The sequence below is a fragment of the Myxocyprinus asiaticus genome, chromosome 46, assembly GCF_019703515.2.
Source record: "Myxocyprinus asiaticus isolate MX2 ecotype Aquarium Trade chromosome 46, UBuf_Myxa_2, whole genome shotgun sequence".
In the NCBI taxonomy this organism is placed as follows: domain Eukaryota; kingdom Metazoa; phylum Chordata; class Actinopteri; order Cypriniformes; family Catostomidae; genus Myxocyprinus; species Myxocyprinus asiaticus.
The window spans coordinates 28,271,881-28,295,157 of record NC_059389.1 but is presented as its reverse complement, the minus strand read 5'-3'; the positions used below and the strand labels follow the sequence as shown (position 1 = coordinate 28,295,157).

The 23,277-nt window shown below is 38.6% G+C and overlaps 1 protein-coding gene across 1 annotated transcript in view; it reads left to right on the top strand.

Moving 5' to 3' along the window:
* Window positions 1–23,040, top strand: part of rpgrip1l (RPGRIP1 like) — a 41,643-nt gene extending 18,603 nt beyond the window's left edge. Inside the window, exons 16-26 of the mRNA XM_051690338.1 lie at window positions 3,952–4,091; window positions 4,869–5,235; window positions 6,105–6,340; window positions 11,144–11,233; window positions 11,363–11,434; window positions 11,511–11,667; window positions 14,005–14,069; window positions 16,501–16,687; window positions 21,405–21,489; window positions 21,605–21,741; window positions 21,923–23,040. Of these exons, the coding sequence (XP_051546298.1) occupies window positions 3,952–4,091; window positions 4,869–5,235; window positions 6,105–6,340; window positions 11,144–11,233; window positions 11,363–11,434; window positions 11,511–11,667; window positions 14,005–14,069; window positions 16,501–16,687; window positions 21,405–21,489; window positions 21,605–21,741; window positions 21,923–22,047 (1,661 nt within the window). The 3' untranslated portion in view covers window positions 22,048–23,040. The remainder of the gene's footprint in view (window positions 1–3,951; window positions 4,092–4,868; window positions 5,236–6,104; window positions 6,341–11,143; window positions 11,234–11,362; window positions 11,435–11,510; window positions 11,668–14,004; window positions 14,070–16,500; window positions 16,688–21,404; window positions 21,490–21,604; window positions 21,742–21,922) is intronic.
* Window positions 23,041–23,277: the final 237 nt, after the last annotated feature.

The following is a 23,277-nucleotide window of genomic DNA, read 5'->3' as shown; positions in this document are numbered from 1 at the left end:
TAGTCAATGAAATGTGAAACAATCTGTCTGTAAACAATTGCTGGAAAAAATAATTGTGTCATGCACAAAGTAGATGTCCTAAACGACTTGCCAAAACTATAGTTTGCTAATATTAAATCTGTGGAGTGGTTAAAAAATGAGTTTTAATGACTTCAACCTAAGTGTATGTAAACTTGGGACTTCAGCTTGTGTGTGTATGTACACTATATTGCCAAAAGTATTCGCTCATCTGCCTTTAGACGCATATGAACTTAAGTGACATCAAATTCTTAATCCATAGGGTTTAATATGACGTCGGCCCACCCTTTGCAGCTATAACAGCTTCAACTCTTCTGGGAAGGCTTTCCACAAGGTTTAGGAGTATGTTTATGGGAATTTTTGACCATTCTTCCAGAAGCGCATTTGTGAGGTCAGACACTGATGTTGGACGAGAAGGCCTGGCTCGCAGTCTTCACTCTAATTCATCCCAAAGGTGCTCTATCGGGTTGAGGTCAGGACTCTGTGCAGGCCAGTCAAGTTCTTCCACACCAAACTCGCTCATCCATGTCTTTATGGACCTTGCTTTGTGCACTGGTGCGCAGTCATGTTGGAACAGGAAGGGGCCATCCCCAAACTGTTCCCACAAAGTTGGGAGCATGGAATTGTCCAAAATCTCTTGGTATGCTGAAGCATTCAGAGTTCCTTTCACTGGAACTAAGGGGCCAAGCCAAGCTCCTGAAAAACAACCCTACACCATAATCCCCCCTCCACCAAACTTCACAGTTGGCACAATGCAGTCAGACAAGTACCGTTCTCCTGGCAACCGCCAAACCCAGACTCATCCATCAGATTGCCAGATGGAGAAGCGTGATTCGTCACTCCAGAGAACGCGTCTCCACTGCTCTAGAGTCCAGTGGCGGCGTGCTTTACACCACTGCATCCGACGCTTTGCATTGCACTTGGTGATGTATGGCTTGGATGCAGCTGCTCGGCCATGGAAACCCATTCCATGAAGCTCTCTACGCACTGTTCTTGAGCTAATCTGAAGGCCACATGAACTTTGGAGGTCTGTAGCGATTGACTCTGCAGAAAGTTGGCGACCTCTGCGCACTATGCGCCTCAGCATCCGCTGACCCCGCTCTGTCATTTTACGTGGCTTACCACTTCGTGGCTGAGTTGCTGTCATTCCCAATCGCTTCCACTTTATTATAATACCACTGACAGCTGACTGTGGAATATTTAGTAGCGAGGATATTTCACAACTGGACTTGTTGCACAGGTGGCATCCTATCACAGTACCACGCTGGAATTCACTGAGCTCCTGAGAGCGGCCCATTCTTTCACAAATGTTTGTAGAAGCAGTCTGCATGCCTAGGTGCTTCATTTTATACACCTGTGGCCATGGAAGTGATTGGAACACCTGAATTCAATTATTTGGATGGGTGAGCGAATACTTGGCAATATAGTGTATGTGTATATACACACACACACATATATATATATATATATATATATATGATAGAACACAATTTAATATTTACTCAATATTCACTCAACAATGGTTGAAAACAGAAAATGGGCATCATGACAGCTATTGGTAGATTTTGGAGCAGACACAGTAGATTTACTTTTGTGTAAACTTCTATTTACACTAATTTTTATACCGATAATCGGCCAAGCAGGCATGTTATCGTTATAAACAATATATAGGCCAAACCAACTAATCTATTGCTTGATTTTGGACACACAATGGGTTTACTTCTGTGTAAACTTCTATTTACACTCCTTTTTATACTGATAGTTGGCCAAATGGGCATGTTAGGGCATTCAGAATGTATTGAGACCCCTTCATTTTTTTCACATTTTGTTATGTTGCAGCTTTCTGCTAAAATGCTTTATATAAAAAATTTCACATCAATCTACACTCCATACCCCATAATGACAAAGCAAAAACCAGATTTTTGATAATTTGGCAAATTTATTAAAAAGAAAAAAACTGAAATGAGTATTCAGACCCTTAACTCAGTACCTTTGGCAGCGATTACAGCCTCAAGTCTTTTTGGGTATGATGCCACAGTTTGCATACCTGGATTTGAGGATTTTCTGCCATTCTTCACTTCAGATCCTCTCAAGCTCTGTCAGGTTGGATGGGGACCGTCGGTGGACTGCCATTTTCAGGTCTCTCCAGAGATGTTTGATTGGGTTCAAGTCCGGGTTCTGGCTGGGCCACTCAAGGACATTCACAGAGTTGTCCCTAAGCCACTCTTGCGTTGTCTTGGCTGTGTGCTTAGGGTCATTGTCCTATTGGAAGGTGAACCTTCGGCCCATCCTGAGGTCCTGAGTGCTCTAGACCAGGTTTTCATTAAGGGTATCTCTGTATTTTGCTGTGTTCAGCTTTCTTTCAATCCTGACCAGTCCCCCAGTCCCTGCCGCTGAAAAACACCCCCACAGCATGATGCTACCACCACCATGCTTCACCTTTGAGATGGTATTGAGCAGATGATGAGCGGTGCCTAGTTTCCTCCAGACATGATGCTTGGAATTGAGGCCAAACAGTTCAATCTCTGTTTCATCATACCAGAGAATCTTGTTTCTCACAGTCTGAGAGTCCTTTAGGTGCTTTTTTATGTGTCTTGCACGGAGGAGAGGCTTCTGTCTGACCACTCTGCCATAAAGCCCAGATAAGTGGAGTGTTGCAGTGATGGTTGTCCTTCAGCAAGTTTCTCCCATCTCCACACATGATCTCTGGAGCTCAACCAGAGTGACCATCGGGTTCTGGGTCACTTCTCTTACCAAGGCCTTCTCCCCGATTGCTCAGTTTGGCTGAGCGGTCAGCTCTAGGAAGAGTCATTGTTGTTCCAAATGTCTTCCATTTAAGAATTATGGAGGCCACTGTGCTCTTGGGAACCTTCAATGCAGCTGAAATTTTTTGTAGCCTTTCCGAGATCTGTGCCTTGACACAATCCTGTCTCTGAGCTCTGCAGGCAGTTCCTTTGACCTCATGGCTTGGTTTTTGCTCTAATATGCCTATTCAGCAATCTCCAATCAAAGTGGACAAACATCTCAAAGATGATCCAGAGAAATGGGATGCACCTGAGCTAAATTTCAAGTGTCATAACAAAGGGTCTGAATACTTATGTCAGTGTGATATTTAAGTTTTTTATTTTTAATACATTTGCTAAGTTATCAAAAATCAGTTTTTTGTTTTGCCATTATGGGGTATGGAGTGTAGAGTGTTGTAAAAAAAATTATTTAAAATATTTTAGCATAAGGCTGCAACATAAAATGTGAAAAAAAATGAAGGGGTCTGAATACTTCCTGAATGCACTGTTAGTGGATTTTGGAGCAGACACAGTGGGTTTACTTCTGTGTAAACTTTTTAATTTACACTTATTTTTATACCGAAAATCGGCCAAGCGGGCATGTTATTGGTATAACCCATACATAGGCCAAACCAACATAACTGTTAGTAGATTTTGGATGAGACAATGTGGGTTTACTTCTGTGTAAATTTCTGTTTACATTCATACTATACCAATAATCGGCCAAACAGGCATGTTTTCGGTATAACCGATATATAGACCAAACCAACTAAACTATTGGTAGGTTTGGGAGGAGACACAGTGGGTTTACTTCTGTGTAAACTTCTGATTACACTCCTTTTATACCGATAATCGGTCAAACAGGAATGTTATCGGTATAACTGATATATTGGCCAAACCGATTAAACTACTGGTAGATTTTGGTGGAGACACAGTGGGTTTACTTCTGTGTAAACTGTTGCTGTTTTTCAGTGAGCTTGTTTCTTGTTTCTTTATCATTTTAGGTACCTCTTTGCAAAACTAGCACTAAACTTGCTATCACACAATTTTTATCCTAGTAATATCCTTATTATTAGTTCAGTAGTTGTGCTCTGAAAAGCTGTGTAATGTTAGTTTTGGATGTTTGACTGTCATTTCCACATGTCTGTAGGTGTTTCAGAGGAAATCCAGGTGTTTGGTACTCTAGAGTACTGGCTCAAACTCAGGGTTCCTATGGAACAGGCCATTCGCCTTTATAAAGAGAGAGTCAAAGCACTTGGATACATCAACACAGGCATGAAGCACAGCCAGGTACTGTTCACAATCACATTAATGGCTTAGTAAAGATGTTTAATCTGAGGTTTTGTAAGGACCTTGTAGTTTGCTGGTGGAAGACATTCACCCTTTTTGTTTTATACCCCAAGTTGCCAATGGGGTAAGAAATGTATACTTAATATGGGTGTTTTTCCAACTGTGGGCACCAAACCAAACTTTTTATTAAAACGTTTTAATAAAATGTTCAATCTTAAATTATGTAAATCCATCATAAAAATATTATCAAATTTTTAGATCTAGGATAATCTAAAAAAAGATTGAAGAAAACAATTTAAATAATTATTGTGTGAAAATGATTTCAATTATGAATCGTACATTTTTACATACATTATGACCCATAGTTGCGGCGTAATTTCTACCATGATAACTAATTTGCCACAAATAAAGTTTTTGTACCTGGTTACCAAGGAGACAAAAGTGTGAAGAACATGCTATATATAAAATACGAAACAAATATATTTTTATTGTGCATTATTTTCAAGCTTGTAATGTTACTGTTTATTTACATAGGTAATTACTAAGTAATACTAATGAACTACATGTATTTACTGTGTAATTATTTTGTAGAGCTGCTTGTTTTTAAATACTGTATTGTTATTGTTATTACTATAGTAATTAATAATAGGAACATATAATATGTGTAACACGGATACTGTAAATATAGCGTTACTTAAGATTTTTGCAGTGTATTTAAGTGTTCTGACATTGACACTTAAAGACATTGACAGCTCCTCTCGTGGACTCCCCCTTCAGGTTTTATCGGCTCCTGTCCCCAGTTCTTCATTATTGATGGATGGGGATCTAAATGAGCTAAATGTCACCATACACTCCTGCTGTAATCTCAGATCTAAAGGTCCACACATTCAACCCAGCCCGTACATCATCTACAAACTCTACGACTTCCCTGATCACGACACACCAATTATATCCTCCACCAATGATCCGCAGTTTGAAGATCACATGGTCTTCCCTTTGGCCATGAACTCAGAGCTTGATGCATTCCTGAGGTCAGAGGTTCTGGTGCTGTATGTGTTTGATGATCTAGATGTTGAGGATCAGATGTATCTGGGTAAGGCCAGAGTACCCCTCATCTCACTGGCCCACGATAAGAACATCACTGGTGAGGAGAAACACTCTGGCTCTAGGTCTATTAGCTTTGAGGTCATCTGTATGCCAATGTACTCCGAAAAGCTGACAAAATGTATTTTGAGCAGATAGACACATTCAAATTTCAATTCCAAGAAAATGGATTAAAAATATACAATTCTGTGGTGAGTAAGAATGTGTTTCCCAATAATACCACCTGCCTCTGACTAGAAATAGCAAGTAGAAAATGTGTGTCTTTGGTTATGCTAGTGCTTAATATTTCTTTATTTTTTATAATGCATTTAGTTTATAAATTATTTGTTATATATTCCACCCCAACTTCCAGTTTTAACAGGAAACTGTTCATCAAACCATTTCATGGGGTCTCAAGTTCAATCAGAATTTTATATAAAAAATTATATTTCAAAATATTATATATTAAAAATATTATATTTATACTTTTTAAAAATATAGAATTTTCAAATTATTCTTCACCAAATGAATAGCGTAAATTAATTTGAACCTACTGATAAGCTAATTAATAATTATTAGTTGCTATTTAGTAAACTGTTTTATTAAAATATTTGTACTTTTGTTTTGTATGGGAACACTGCAAAACTGTTGAAAAATAAGAATTAAATAATACATTTATTGAGTTTTATGCTTACAACAAGTGGAAAAACGTATACACTTATACAAGAATACACATCTTAATATTAGTTGAAAAATCTTAGGCAACTTTGCTTCAGATTTACAAAGGAATGTATAAAATGAAGTCATGTTTTTTTTAAGGATGTTTAGATATTTTTTGCTGGAAAACAAGAAAAAAGATACTAATAAAATGTTTGCAGTGAAGAGATCCCTTTTAATATTGGCCTTTTTCTTCTGATGTTATTATTGTAGGAATGTTTGAGCTGACAGATCCCGCAGGGCTGCCCAGCGGCCAAATCAATGTGACGCTGAAATGGAAGTTGACATACCTCCCTCCTGTGTCCTCTGCTATCACAACCCAACAGAGCAACATCACCAGCAGAGGGACACCAGAGAGACAGACATCACAAGAGAAGGACACAACAGAGAGACAGACACAACCGATGACCAAAGACCCTCCACTAATACCTCAGCCTACTCCCTCTGAGGTGATGTCATTTAACTCTAGTCAATGATTATTCAACCAAACTTTGTTTTACTTTTGTAAGTAATAACAGTGGCTAGTATATATGTTAGCTTAAGCCACCGTACTGTTCGTATACAAACGTAGGGTTAGGGCTTCAATTTAGGCTTTAACAATCAATCAGAACACCTTTGCAGCATCCTTGTACCGCAAGTATACAGACAAGACGTATGTGGGTCAATAATGTGACATTACATTATATCAAAAATACATTCAAATGTAATTCACACAAACAATTACTTGAATACACTTCTAATATGATTAAATAGTTTGCAGTTTCTGAGTTCAAAGTCATTTTGATATATTTTTATAGTGCACCTATTTTCTGATCTCCTCAAAAGGTTGCATTTTCCAGACTTGCATGTTGCATAAGTTTACAAAATTCTATTAAAATTAGATATTTTTGTTTAGGAGTTATTGGCTTTTGGTAGACTATGCCCATACTTTTAAATGACCCTGTTATAGCCATGCCAAATGTTTTTTTGATAATTATTCTAGGCTGTCCACAGATTCTTCCTAAACTGGTTTTCTTGACGTCATGTGAAAAACCTAGAACCTAAAATAATCTCAAATATTTAACAAACGATTTGATTGACACCAATAGTTCTTGAGGCAAAGTTTTTCAGAATTAAAAGAGCTATCAGGTGATATGAATAACCTCTCTGTGAAACATCACAGAATATACAAATATTTACACACATGTAAATCAAGATAGCGCCTACTTTTTTTAACTTTTTATTTGCACAGACCTCATGAACCAAGAGTCAAATAGGCCCACCACTTTTCATTCTGATATGCTTTTGTTAACCTTGTCTAAAAGCTGCTGAAAGTTGATTGGTCGATGGCGGCCATGTTTTCAAGATATGTGACTGTCCTCATAGACCTTGATGGCACCTTACATTTTTGCATGCAGTGTCTAAGTCGATCAGACCAAAAGTTCGATAGTTGGAGCTATTTTTAGGTTTTTCATTGGTTTAGTGCCACCAAGTTTCCATAACGTGCAATTTTTTTCATGTTTCCTCAGATTGACCCTGCACATAAGTGTCCCAAATTTGGTGAAAATATCTCATTCTGTTTAAGAGTAATAACCATTTAAGTAACAGTGGCCACACCCTCTTAAGTTTTTGCATACCGTCACAACGTTTTTAAAAAAATAATTTTTGATATTGGGACTTCAGAGAATCTTTCTGCCCTGGATTGGTTCTGATCGAGCGAATGGCCTAGGATTAGTTTGCAGAAGTAAGATTTGCAGAGAACCTAATATGGCCTAATAATATAAAAATTTGTTTCTGAAAAAAAAAAAAAAATCTGAGATATACACTCACTGAGCACTTTATTAGGAACGCTATGGTCCTAATAAAGTGCCCGATGTGGTCTTCTGCTGTTGTAGCCCATCCGCCTCAAAGTTCGACATGTGCACTCTGAGATGCTTATTCTGCTCACTACAATTGTACAGAGCTGTTATCTTAGTTACTGTAGCCTTTCTGTCAGCTCAAACCAGTCTGGCCATTCTCTGTTGACCTCTCTCATCAACAAGGCATTTCCATCCACAGAACTGCTGCTCACTGGATTTTTTTATTTTTTATTAGATAATCGCATAAATAAGTAGGTGTACAGGTGTTTCTAATAAAGTGCTCAGTGAGTTTACGTTTTGTTCGTCTTGAGCCAAGGATTCTAATTATATAAGGCGGTAACAACTTGAGTCTGTGACATACAGTTTAGGAGTTACAAAACACATTTGCCTTTGTTATAGCACCCCGAAAGGCCATTCGGGGCCTGTGCGGCTGAGGTGCGAGCAAAAATACCACCATCCCACTTTCATGTCTCTATGCCTTTTGGTTTGGTCTCCATGATCAGTTTAGCTGAGAATGATAATAATAAAATCTAAACTCTACAATTACAATATGGTTTCAGCTCTGCTTGAACCCCTAATAAACAGTGGACCCCTTTAGACTGTTAGATCATACATCCTTTTGAATGAATGTTAAATCATTCATCCTGACCAACAATGCCAGGAATGTTATATTTAGTCTACCACTAGCCCTCACTTTCCATCAGAAAATATCCAAAAAGTTTTTTTTTTGGACCAATTGTTTTTATTATGAGATATGGCATAGTAATACAATTGTAGTTGCAAACAAAACAGTAGGGCATTTAAGAAAAAAACAGACCCACCCCCAACCTGATTACCCGCCAACCCACCCTACAGAGTACACTGTATATACTGTACAAACAGAGAAACAGCAGCCTAATACAATTGTAGTTGCAAAAAAAACAGTAGGGCATTTAAGAACAAAACAGACCTGCCCCCCAACCTGATTAACCACCCACCTTACAGAGTATACTGTATATGCCCTCCCCATTAACTATTAATTAGTGAATTAATTGGTGATTCAAGTTCTTGGCTGAAGTAAAGATATTTTCCCACACTGTCTCCCAACCTATATGACCCAACCCTACCTCTAATTCCCTTTCCCATATTTGAGGAAGATGAAATTTTAGAAGTCAATTCTAAGAGTTTCAGATAAATGCAAGAGATGAAGCCTTTAAAAGGAAATACATTAATCCAATTAAGGATTGGGTGGGCCTCGAGCTGTTTCCCCCAGGGGACGCAGTATGCCTTCAAGGCTGATCTTAGGTGAAGATAATAAAAAAAAAAAAAGAGATGAACTTTCTATTCCAAAACGTGAGCACAGATCTTTATAAGAGATCAGGCCGTCAGAGTTATATATGTCCTCAAGAGTGTGTATTCCTTTTATGAGCCCGTTGATTAACCAGACAAAATGTGTTTATTGTGCCAAATGGGGGTGAGAACATGTCACTTGTTTGTATAATGCATACTTTTTCCACTCATCTAAAATTGGATAAGGTATTGGTAATAATTGGGCCAGACAGGCTGGTTTGAGTATTTCTGTAAATGCTGATGTCCTGGGATTTTCATACACAACAGTCTCTAGAATTTACTCCGAATGGTGCCAAAAAAAACAAAAAAAACATCCAGTGAGTGGCAGTTCTGTGGACAGAAATGCCTTGTTGATGAGAGAGGTCAACAGAGAATGGCCAGACTGGTTAGAACTGACAAAGTCTACGGTAACTCCGATAACCACTCTGTACAATTGTGGTGAGAAGAATATAATCTCAGAATGCTATTTTGAGATGCGGGTTGGCGCTGTTTTGGCGGCACGAGGAGGACCTTCACAATATTAGGCAGGTGCTTTTAATGTTGTGGCTGATCGGTGTATATATACACTGATGAGCCAAAATATTATGGCCACCTGCCTAATGGCATGGACTCTACAAGACCCCTGAAGATGTCCTTTGGTATCTGGCACCAAGACATTAGCGGCAGATTCTTCAAGTCCTGTAAGTTGCGAGGTGGAGCTGACGTGGATCGGACTTGTTGGTCCAGCACATCCCACATATTCTCAATCGGATGGAGATCTGGGGAATTTGGAGGCCAGGGCAACATCATCTTGTAACTCAAACCATTCCCGAACAATGTGTGCAGTGTGGCAGGGCGCATTATCCTGCTGAAAGAGGCCACTGCCATCAGGGAATACCATTGCCATGAAGGGGTGTACCTGGTCTGCAATGATGTTTATGTAGGTGGCACGTGTCAAATTGATGTCCACATGAATGGCCGGACCCAGGGTTTCCCAGCAGAACATTGCCCTTAGCATCACAACCCCTCCACCGGCTTGTCGTCTTCCCACAGTGCATCCTGGTGCCATCACTTCCTCAGGTAAACAGCACACACATCCACGGCCATCCACGTGATGTAAACGAAAACGGGACTCATCGGACCAGGCGACCTTCTTCCACTGCTCCAAGGTCCAGTTCTGATACTTGCATGCCCGTTGTAGGCACTTTAGATGATGGACAGGGGTCATCATGGGCACTCTGACTGGTCTGCAGCTATGCAGCCCCATACGTAGCAGGGTGCGATGCACTGTGTGTTGTGACACATTCCTCCCGTAACCATCATTAACATTTTCTATGTCTTGTGCCACAGTAGACCTTCTGTAGGTTTGGACGGGATATCCTTCATTGCCCTCTTGTATCGATGAGGCTTGGGTGCCCAACACCCTGTCACCGGTTTGTGGTTTGTCCCTCCTCGGACCACAGTCAGTAGGTACTCATCACTTCTGACCGGGAACACCCCACAAGCCTTGCCGTTTCAGAGATGCTCTGACCCAGTCATCTGGCCATAACAATTTGGCCATTGTCAAAGTCGCTCAGGTCTTTAATCCAGCCCATTTCTCCAGCATTCAGCACGTTGACTATGAGAACTGATTGTTCGCTTACCATCTAATCTACCCATTTTTGAAATTGTCTGCACTCTCGTGTATTCAATGTTCAAGGAAAATATTTTAATACCTTTTACTTGGTTACACCACTTTACATTTTTACATTGTCAATAATGTTTTCTTTTTCTTCTTCTTTTTTTTTTTTTATGATGTTTTTCAAAAATGTATGAACCAAAATGGACACACAGATAATATTTGTACAAAAATGACATGTGTTATAAACTAGATTTGTAAAAGATTTCTCATTTTTATAATCTCCAACAACCTTATTTGTCAGTGACCAACTCCAAATCTCTATTCAAACTGCTCAAGTATTCAAACTATAAGGCCTAAATAATAAATGTATATACTGTACTTTTTAAATCTGTTTTAAACTTTCAGGCAAGGCTTTTCCAAGCCAATATTCAGAGTTTGTCTTGACAAAATTTTCTTTCATATTTTCCTGCTCTTCATGTCTATAGGTGCCGATGCCCAAACCCAGACAGCGGACACTGACGAAATTAACAACAAAAAGAGTTTCTTTTGTGGAGGTCTCAGAACTTAAAAAACAGGTAAATGAAGTCTGCAGCGTGCTCTGGTTTTATTATTAGAGCTGTTGAAGCTGTTGCAGCTGTCTTTGACCTCTGTATAATCTGTAGTCTGCTGATGATGTATTTTGTGTTTTGTATTAAAATCATAAGATGGAGCCGACTGCAGCCTCTGATGATCCTGAAGATGAAGAAACAAGGTCATCTGTAACCCCTGCACCAAAGGTATGCTATAAATACTGTTTGAAATCTTTAATGAATGTGTGTTGATGGATAAGCAATGAGTCACTATTTTCCTCAGACTGTGAGAGTGATGGAGGCCGGACAGTCTGCTGCTGTGAGTGAGGAAGATGATGAGGAAGAGTCTCAGTTCTCTGAAGGTCAGGTGATCACCACTACCACCACCTCTCAGTCTGATGAGTCCGACATCTCTGAGGAACTGCAAGAACCACTAACAGGTGTTTGTTCATTTACTGATTAATTTTTTATTAAAGAAATAGTTCACCCAAAAATAAAAATTCTGTCATTATTCACCCTCATATCAATATACACTATATGGACAAAAGTATTGGGACACCTACACATTACACCTACAGGAGCTTTTATGACAACCCATTCTAAATCCATAGGCATTAATATCGAGTTGGTCCCCCCTTTGCAGCTATAACAGCTTCCACTCTTCTGGGAAGGCTTTCTACAAGATTTTGGAGTGTGTTTGTTGGAATATTTGCCCATTCTTCCAGAAGAGCATTTGTGAGGTCAGACACTGATGTTGGACGAGAGGGCCTGGCTCGCAATCTCCATTCTAGTTCATCCCAAAGGTGTTCGATAGGGTTGAGGTCAGGGCTCTGTGTGGGCTAGTCAAGTTCTTCCACACCAAACTCATCCAACCATGCCTTTATGGACCTTGATTTGTGTACTGGGGCACAGTCATGCTGGAACAGAAAAGGGCCTTCCCCAAACTGTTTCCACAAAGTTGGAAGCATAGAATTTTCCAAAATGTCTTGGTAAGCTGAGGCATTAACATTCTGGAAAATTCTATGCTTCCAACTTTGTGGAAACAGTTTGGGGAAGGCCCTTTCTGTTCCAGCATGACTGTGCCCCAGGCATATTTGGATGAGTTTGGTGTGGAAGAACTTGACTAGCCCACACAGAGCCCTGACCTCAACCCTAGCGAACACCTTTGGGATGAACTAGAATGGAGATTGCGAGCCAGGCCCTCTCGTCCAACATCAGTGTCTGACCTTACAAATGCTCTTCTGGAAGAATGGGCAAAAATTCCAACAGACACACTCTAAAATCTTGTAAAAAGCCTTCCCAGAAGAGTGGAAGCTGTTATAGCTGCAAAGGGGGGACCAACTCGATATTAATGCCTATAGATTTAGAATGGGATGTCATAAAAGCTCCTGTAGGCGTAATGTGTAGGTGTCCCAATACTTTTGTCCATATAGTGTGGATATGTGTGTATATATATTATGTATGTATGTATGTATGTATATGTATGTATGTATGTGTAATATATATATATATATATATATATATATATATATATATATATATATATATATATATATATATATATATATATATTAGTTTGCTGTTATTTTTCCATGGAACACCAAAGCTACACTACTCATGCTACTTTTTTCCACATGACATTCATAGTTCATAGTGACCACGCTAGTTACATCTTTTTGGTCAAGAGTCTCCAAAAAGCACCATAAATATTCAACATTTAATTTTAGTATTGTCTAGATCGTGGACTGTCCAAATAAAAAGAAATGTTTTAAAAATGTGTAAAAGGTCGACTATTATTCTGGATGTTTTTTTAAACAAAAAGGAACTTAAACAAAAACAATTAGACATTATTTGAAATTACGTTTCCATAAAAATGTGAATATCCTGATATATATATCGTTATTGACCAAAAAATTAAAGAATATTATGTTGAAATTATGAAATTTAGCTTATAGTGCCCACTCCTACCCGCAACGTATTTAACTTGCATAATGCAGTTCAGTAAAACTGAATATTCAGTGAAAAATAATGTGTGACTTTATCCTTTAGGATTTGACTGGATCATGAAAAGTGAGCTATGATATTATTCGTTCATTTTATTTTCCCTGCCAACGTGGCCTTCATTATATCAGAGAAAAATCATTTCAGATGTTGTGCACTGATGGATCGTGCTCAAATAGACCAGAGTCAAATCATGATTTCATGTTGTTGGGACGTGTTTTTATAGAGGCTTTAAATTCACACTCAATTATTTTCCACCTTGGCACAAACAAAAAGTACTTAAAGTATGGAAAAGTGTGTGTGGGTTTTTTATTTGTGTTATTGTGGGAAGGAAGCCCCCTGTGCTGCTTTGCCCCCAGCAGAACTTGTATTCAGCAGAGCCACATATGAATGTTTTGGTAAAGCATTAGTTAGTATTCGGTTTCATATAAGACAGCAGCTGTGCTATTGTTTATCAGATGGAAAAGCATTAATATTGCATTCACTGCTGCCAATAATCTGATGTGTTTCCTGTTGACAGCCAACAACATAAATGTTAATATGTGTTGACCTTGGCCAAGAGGCTGTGTTTAATGCGTTCATGTCTAACATCTCTCTCTTACCTGCTGCTGGCCACTTGAGACCACAGCGAGAATATAAACAAACCAGACTATACACCAACAGCTTCCATATGAAACACCACTAATAATGATCCATAAAATTATGTTACCAACTGATGCCAAAGTAACATTAAAGGAACCTTAACGAAGGAAATGTTTGTGCTTTTGTCTATGCAGATGTACAGGATGAAGACAGTGATGACTGCATTGTCCCGGCTCACAGCACACAGCAGAAAAAACAGGTATGGGTAAAATGTAGCCAGTGTGGGTGATTTTCATCTGCAGTCCCTGGGCATGTTGATGTTAAAGGAGAAAAAAAAAACTACATTAACCCAAAATAATCTATACAAACTAAACAAATCTTTAAGAAAGAAGACAAAAAAAATATCACCATAAGAATAAAAGCAAATTACACAAAACAAGTTCCAGTGCACTAAATACCATGTTGATATTTTTGGTTTGACAACAATCAAGTCTGTTCTGGTAATGGGTTGCTCTGAAAGCAAAGGCTAATGACTAAAAGTACTTTTTCTCAATGGTACGTAATGGTACTGTATCAGCCCGTGTAAATCTTCCTATTCCTGTCTCCCTATTCCTAAATATACATTTTCTACAGTAAAACGGGAAAACCAAAACTATGGTAATTAAAAATCACTTATTCCCACTCATCACTCAACCCAAAACTTATTGTGAGTGGACGCAGGACTTATTTCAAGGGAACGCAAAACATATTGAGGGGATGCAAAACTTATTGCGAGAGAATGCAAATCTTATTGTGAGGGAATTAAAAACGTATTCTGATGGAATGCAAAGTTGTTGTGAGGGAAAGCCAAACCTTATTGCAAGGCAACACAAAAGTTATTCTCAGAAAATGCTAAACTTATTGTGAGGGAACAAAAACTTATCGCGAGAAAATGCAAAACTTATTGCGAGGGAATGAAAAGCTTATTGTGAAGAAGCCCAAAACTTATTGCGAGAAAATGCTAAACTTATTGCAAGGGAACTTAAAACGTATTAAGGAAATGCAAAACTTAGTGTGAGGGAATACAAAACGTATTGCAAGGCAACACAAAAGTTATTTACAGAAAATGCAAAACTTATAGTAAGGGAACGAAAAACGTATTGTGAGAAAATGCTAAACTTATTGCGAGGGAACTTGAAACTTATTCTCAGAAAATGCAAAACTTATTGTGAGGGAACGGAAAACTTATAGCGAGAGAGCGCTAAACTTATTGCAAGGGAATGTAAAACTATTGCGAGGGAATTAAAATCATATTCTGATGGAATGCAAAATTATTACGAGGGAAGGCCAAACCTTATTGCAGGGGAACACAAAACTTATTGCGAGAAAATGCAAAACTTCTTGCGAGGGAACGAAAAACGTATTGTAAGAAAACGCTAAACTTATTGTGAGGGAACTTAAAACTTATGGCAAGGGAAGGCCAAACCTTATTGCAAGGCAACACAAAACGTATTGCGAGAAAATGCAAAACATATTGCGAGAAAATGCTAAACTTATTGCGAGGGAACGAAAAATGTATTGTGAAGAAATGCAAAACTTATTGCGAGGAAACACTAAACATATTGTGAGAAAATGCTAAACTTATTGTAAAGGAACGAAAAACTTATTGCAAGGCAACACAAAACTTATTGCGAGGGAAAGCATAACTTATTGCGAGAAAATTAAAAACTTGTAAGGGAACACAAAACTTATTGCAAAGGAATGCAAAACGTATTGTGAGGAAACAAATCTTATTGCGAGAAAATACTAAAATTATTGCGAGAACAGAAAACGTATTGCTAAGAAACGCTAAGCTTATTGCGAGGAAACACTAAACTTATTGTGAGGGAAGGCCAGAACTTATTGCAAGGCAACACAAAACTTATTGCGAGAAAATGCAAAACTTATTGTGAGGGAACCAAAAACTTATTTCAAAGGAATGCAAAATGTATTGCGAGGAAACGCAAAACGTGTTGCGAGAGAATGCCAAACCTTATTGCAAGGTAACACAAAATTTATTCTGAGAGAACACAAAACGTATTGTGAGGGAACACAAAACTTGTGAAGAAACCCAAAACTTATTGTGAGGCAGTACAAAACTCATTGTAAGAGAGTGCAAAACTATATATCATAAGTAGGAAAGATTACCTGCAATACTCAAATGACCTTTTTAAATATCAGTTTGAGCCCAGATGTGCGGACATTATTCAGAAATATTTATCCGCTGAAGCCGCGATTGACCAGTCACCGTCGAGTATTCTAAAGAATCGTGTAATAATATTGTATAATGTTGTATGGTCCTTGTTCAGATGCTATATTACATTTTTGCAAACTGTACAACACATTGAAAAGACTCTATTTCTCACAGCCTCGTTTTAACTCACGCCAAATTGAATATTGACTACCATGACTAAGGTTTATTGATAGATTAGTTCTTGAATAAAGATTTTAGGGTAGAATTTAAGCATAGAAATGGCAACAACTGGACAGTTTGTGTTAACAGCATGATAAGGGGAATTGTGTGTATCTTATGTCTGCTGTCAGCACAAATTGAATGACCGAAATACTCCAGAAAACTAAACAGTGTAAATTCAGAGCAAGTCTTCTCATGTCAATTGATATAAAGTTGTATGTCAGATATGATAAGGTCATGTGATGGTTTGTTCCACCAGCCATCTGAAAGCATTCGTGTGGAGATCGTTTCTCTGAGTCTGAAGCCTGGATCCAGAGCGGCAGAAGACAGTGGAATTGTTCGTCTGTTTGTGGAGTACTGCTTCCTCAACCTTCCGTCAGTTGAGACGCCACTGTCACTGAAGAAACCTCTGCCTGGACACAACGTCTCCTTCAACTTCAGCAATGGTGAAGAACAACATTCATACTAATACACATGTTTTACCAATTATCAACAATAAACCAAATGTACAGAAACATTTTTGCTACACTACCAGTAAAATATTTGGACACACCTACTCATGCCTGGCAAAAGTCACCAGATGGATATTTGATATTCCAAACCATTCTCCTCTAACATTTGAATTAATTTTGACCATGAAGACATCACAGAGAAAGTGACAAATTCATGTACGCTTCAAAACCGAATGTATATTTAATGATTAAAATGCTTATTTCTTGGTTGAAATACAATTATAAGTTGAAAATATTTAGAAATAAGGCTAATTTAATTATTTCAACCGTTCCATCAGATAGCATTTTTATTGTTTCAACCAACCACTGAACTGCACACACAACATTCAGATATCATATCAGATTTGGAGGGGAGGGTCTCTGTTTTATGACGACATACATCAATCACTATGTCAGTGTGTTACTGCATGATAATAAAGCACAACAAAGTCAGAAGAAACAAAGAAAGCACAACAAACAGCACACTGTTTCTCCCAGATGTGGTTGTAATTTAATCTAAGCACAAATGCAACGTGAAGCAGAATTATCTGTTATTTTAGTGGATTACCTGTATTAAAGGAGCTTCAGGTGTTCGTGCTTTTCATCTGTGTTGATATCAGACACATTAAAGAAGATCCGTGAAGCTCTCATGATTGTGTATATATCCACTTTTTGAAATTTTCCAATCAGACAGTTATTTCCTTTCAAAGCCGCTTGGCAAAGTTTCAACTCTTGTTTTAGTGCAGCGGCTGGCTGTGTCTCGTTTGGAAGGCTGCGTGCTAGGTAGGACGTGTCCTTTGAAGGCTGCAATATACCGAGTGTCCTCCTTTAAACAAGTCTCGTTTAAATGAGACGGCCTTCGTAGGAGAAACGTAACATGGTTGCTATGACAGCATGCCACTCTTTAACAAGTGCGAGCGCTTTGAGTGAGAAGGGAACAAAGTCCCTTTAGAAGGGAATGTATGAGGTAAAATTTAGGAGAGTTATAATGATGTAGACAGAAAAGAAAATTGATTTTACAGGTGTACTTTTAGTCTAATACTTTATTTTAATTATATATTAATATAATTATACATATTATATACTCTGCACCCATCTACTGAGGTACTTCAACTTGGGAATTAACATTCCTTGCGTTTGGGGGGGGGGCAGGGGGCAACCAATAATCCTCTCAGCAGTCCGAACTGTCCTTTTGTAGTCTTCTCATGTCTGATTTTGTAGCTGAACTAAACCAGACAGTTATTGAAGTGCAGAGCACAGACTCAATGACTGCTGATTAAAACTGTGGCAGGTTGAATTTCCTCAGCTGGCGAAGGAAGTGCAACCTCTGCTGGGCCTTTTTCGAGTCAATGTGGGTCTCCCACTTCAGGTCCTGTGAGATGGTAGTGCCCAGGAACCTGAATGACTCCACTGCTGCCACAGTGCTGTTTAGAATGGTGAGGGGGATCAGTGTTGGGGTGTTTCTCCTAAAGTCCACAATGATCTCAGCTCAAGGTTGTTTTGACTGCACCAGACAGCCAGCTGTTCAACCTCACTTCTGTATGCAGACTCATCGTCATCTCGGATGAGGCCGATGACAGTGGTGTCGTCTGCTAACTTCAGGAGCTTGACAGAGGGGTCCTTGGCAATGCAGTCATTGGTGTAGTGGGGAGAGCACACATCCCTGGGGGGCCACCAGTGCTGATTGTACAGGTGCTAGAAGTGAGTTTCCCCTGTCTCACAAGCTGCTGCCTGTCCGTCAGAAAGCTGGTAATCCACTGGCAGATAGACATGGGAACAGAGAGTTGGTGTAATTTATTCTGGAGTATAGCTGGGATGATGGTGTCGAAAGCCGAACTGAAGTCCACAAAAAGGATCCTTGCATATGTCCCTGGTCTGTCCAGATGTTGCAGGATATGATGCAATCCTATGTTGACTGCATCATCCACAGACCTGTTTGCTCGATAAGCAAATTGAAGGGGATCTAGAAAGGGTCCAGTGATGTTCTTCAGGTGGGCCAACACCAGTCTCTCAAATTATTTCATGACCACAGACGTCAGGGCGACAGGTCTGTTGTCATTATGTCCTGTGATTTTTGGTTTCTTTGGGACAGGAATAATGATTGAGCGTTTGAAGCAGCATGGGACTTCACACTGCTCCAGTGATCTATTGAAGATCTGTGTGAAGATGGGGGCCAGCTGGTTAGCACAGGATCAAAGACATGCTGGTGACACGCCATCTGGTCCTGAAGACTTCCTCGTCTTTTGTTTCCGAAAGATGCGGCTCACATCATCTTCACATATCTTAAGTGCAGGTTGAGTAGCAGGAGGGGGAGGAGGGGGGTTGCAGGAGGTGTTGGTGTTTGTGTGAAGTGAAGGTCAGAGTGGGTGTGGGATGAGAGATTGGGCCTTTCAAATCTGCAGTAGAACAGATTCAGGTCATCAGCCAGTTGTTGGTTCCCTACAGGGTTGGGGGTAAGAGTCCTGTAATTTGTGAGTTGTTTCATGCCACTCCACACCGATGCAGGTTCGTTAGCTGAAAACTTGTTTTTCAGCTTCTCAGAATATCTTCTTTTAGCCACTCTGATTTCCCTGTTCAGTGTGTTCCTGGCCTGATTGTACAAGACTTTATCCCCACCCCTGTAAGCAACCTCTTTGGCCTGACGAAGCTGCCTGAGCTCTGCTGTAAACCACGGTTTGTCATTATTGAACTTTAAGTAAGTCCTAGTAGGAATGCACATATCCTCACAGAAACTGATATATGATGTAACAGTATCTGTGAGCTCGTCCAGGTCTGTGGCTGCAGCCTCAATAACACTCCAATCCGTGCAATCGAAGCAGGCTTGTAGTTCCCGCTCTGCTTCATTGGTCCATCTCTTTACAGTCCTTACTACTGGCTTGGTTGATTTTAATTTCTGCCTGTAGGTTGGAAGAAGATGAACCAGACAGTGATCAGAGAGTCCCAAAGCTGCTCTAGGGACAGAGCGATATGCATCCTTTATTGTTGTGTAACAATGATCCAGTATGTTCCTGTCTCTGGTGGGGCATGTAATGTGCTGTTTGTATTTGGGCAGTTCACGTGTGAGATTTGCTTTGTTAAAATCCCCAAGAATAATAATAACTGAGTCCAGGTATTGTTGTTCCATGTCTGTGATTTGATCAGCCAGCTGTTGCAGAGTTGTGTTCAAACACGCATTTGGTGCGATATACACACTCACCAGAATAAACGAGGAAAACTCCCACGGCATGTAGAAAGGCTTACAGTTAATAAAGAGCGCTTCCAAATTAGGATAGCACATCCTCTTATGTTGATCTGTATGTTGCCTTTTAAAACTGATGGAGGTGTTTCAATATACAAGATGCTCAAGAAGGCAACATTTTTCAGGGTAACCTTGGGAGAAAGTGGATCCCTGTGAAGTTCCAGTTAACAAATTAACCCTCCTATGGTATTGAAAAATAGCACCTCCCTTTGGTAATTTGCGGTAATTTTTGACCGGAAGGGTCAGATATGGAATCTTTTTTTTTTTTTTTTTTTTTTTATGATGATGATGATGATACCATTTCTTCTTCCCTGAAGAAGGATAAAATTATGCATTTCTTTTGGGATTTTATGCTATTTTGATCTTATTTATATGTACTTTTCTAAATATTACCATTAATTTGCATATACAAATAAGCAAATTTTTGTTTTGTTTTTTAATTCAGAACCTACACTTCTATAACTTGAAACATGAAGAAAATATGAGAATGTGACATAAATTGGAGGCAGATTGCTGCCTTCTGGTGAATAAAATATAAATAACATGACTTGAAAAGCATGTCATGTCGGTAACAGCCAGTAGATGGCTGTAGCCACCTGTGTAGTTTGGCTTGTTGTAACCTAATTTTATTTATATTTTTATCACAGGATATACATTTGGATATATATTTAGACATTATCAAACAATTATTTGATAAGTTTATCATTTTAAATTGATTTGAAGTGTCAGTTTTTGCAGTTAATGTCAATATGTTTGCAATCAAACCTGACCATGGTGTTACAAAGACACAGAATAAGCATTTCTCTACCAATAATTTATTTCAAACATAAAAATGTAATGACTCAAAGCAAATGCATAATAATGTCAAGAAAATGAACATCAAGAAACAGAAATGTAATTTCTGTCAGTTTTTTTTCTGCATTTTGACTGATTTATTGATTGTATTTGACAGATACAATTTTGGTCTTTACCATTTATTTTCAATGTTCGGTCAGTTTTGACTGCGAATACCAAAGGTGTCGCTTTTTTTTATTTTTTTTTTTTTTATTTTTTTTTTTTTAATGTTCAGAGGCAAATGGAGGAAAAGTCACCAAGTATTGTACTGCTCAAATAAAGGAAACCATTTTTTTAAATGAGAAAAATTTATTTAGGTCAAAAATGACCGAATACCATAGGAGGGTTAATATGCAACCAACTTGTATTGAATCCGAAATATTTCTCTTAGTTCTGCCATTGTTTGAATTTTTTTGTTTTGTTTTTTTTTGGATGGTGCTTACATTACAATGTACCACCACAACTGTGCTTGGCCTCATAACTACTATTTGCATCAATAAGTATTATTTTATTACATAATTACAACAGAATGATTTAACTTGATTAGTAAATCAAATTAAAGAAAAAAACCAAAGACGCGTATATTGTTTCTTCTGACAGTGATTCATGTGGATATGGAGAATAATCAAGCCAGACGTCAAACTTTAAGAGCCGTGCTGGAGGGCAGAAACAGACAGCTGGAGCAGTGAGATACTTTCTCTCACTCTATTTAGTGTGATCTCATTCATTTGACATCTTGTATATAGATATAGTGTTGTGTATATAGCTGAATTATGTGACTGTCTGTCTGACTGTCACAGTATAAAGTTCACTGTTGTGAGTGACCCTCCAGAAGAGGAGGAGCAAGAGGAGGAGTGTGAGGATGTGGGCATGGCCTATCTGCGGATCATCGACATCCTGGAGAAACGCAGAGACATGAAGGACGTCAGTCTGAACAGTGAGTGTGTTAGTCACTGAATTCCACACAAACTGACATTTAATGTGTTTTCATACCATGTTAGTTTTAGGTTAGGTAATAGTCAGAACATGGGATTTGTACAAATTTATATACCCTGTTTGTGGAAAGTGCCTCATTGTGACCTTAAAAACGTTCTCTTTTTTTCTCTTCCTGTCCGTAGTTGTGGATGTTCAGGACAGTAGTGAAGTCATAGGCCATCTAGTCGTGACCGTTGAAGCTCTGGAGGCGCTGACATCCATCATGAAAGATCCAGAGCGGGATCGTCCTCTCACTTCATTAACTTAATTTACAATAAAATAATGATTTTTTCCAATTGTACATTTACGACAGCGGAATAATTGTTGCTTAAAGGAATAGTTCACCCAAAAATTAAAATTCTGTCTTTATTATCTCTCATGTCGTTTCAAACCCGTTTGACTTCCTTTTTAGAGTGGAACACAAAAGGGGATGCTTAGCAGAATGTCCAGGCTCATTATATGAAAAAGAGTCACCAGAGTGTTCTTCAAAAAAATCACCTTTTGTGTTCCAAAGAAGTAAGAATGTCATACAGGTTTTGAACAATATGAGGGTAAGAAAATTATGGCAAAATTTTTATTTTGGGGTGAACTATTCCTTTAAATTATTTTAGAAACCATTTAATGTCTAGATTTAACTAAACAAAATTAAATGTAGTGCAAGGGACAGTCTGTTTGGCTTTAAACGCTACAAACAGTAATAACATATGGGAACAAAACAGTCATTTATGTAAACGCCATCACATGACTTTGATACCGTACAGTGTGAAATCACATTCTAATGTTTGACTTTATAGCCTGCAGTGTTACGTTTGATGGAGCGCTGATGTTTAGACCCTTAATAACTTTGCTTAATGGAAAGCCTGTTACAGTTCATTAGCCAGCGCTTTGGCAGGCGGCGATATTTTATTGAAGGTGCGAAATGAAATTTAGCTGGATTTAATGCGATTAAATCAAGCTCTTTAAAATGCTAATGCACATTTTCACACGTGTCCAGCTGTGCCACGCACGCAGACGCTCCCTCTGTTTCTGTGTTTGTGATTTAATGTGAAATGAATGCTTACTGTTATCTGCACTGCTGATAATTTGATACTTGATATATCTTTATAGGTCTGCATGTGTTAAAAGGACAAATCAGATGATTTAGTATCTTTGTATAGATATACAGTAGATGCATTATATTTGTATGTTAATCTTTGTAGACACTGCAATAAGCAGACATTTGTAAATGTTTTGTATTTATGAATATTTCAGAGTTGTTATTAAAGAGTTTACATTTTTCTTTACATTTTGCATTTGTTCAGAATTTTTGAACCTCAGTTTACCAAATGTATATTTCAGTACTTATCAACTAAAAACGGCCTTCGCAAGCCTTTTGTAATGTGGCATATTTTCAAGTGCAACTAAGGTTGCAAACTATCTTGTATTAGCTGGGACGTTGCATATTTTGGTCGAAATGAAGATGGCCCTTACAAAACGCCTATTGTCCTGTATTGAAGTG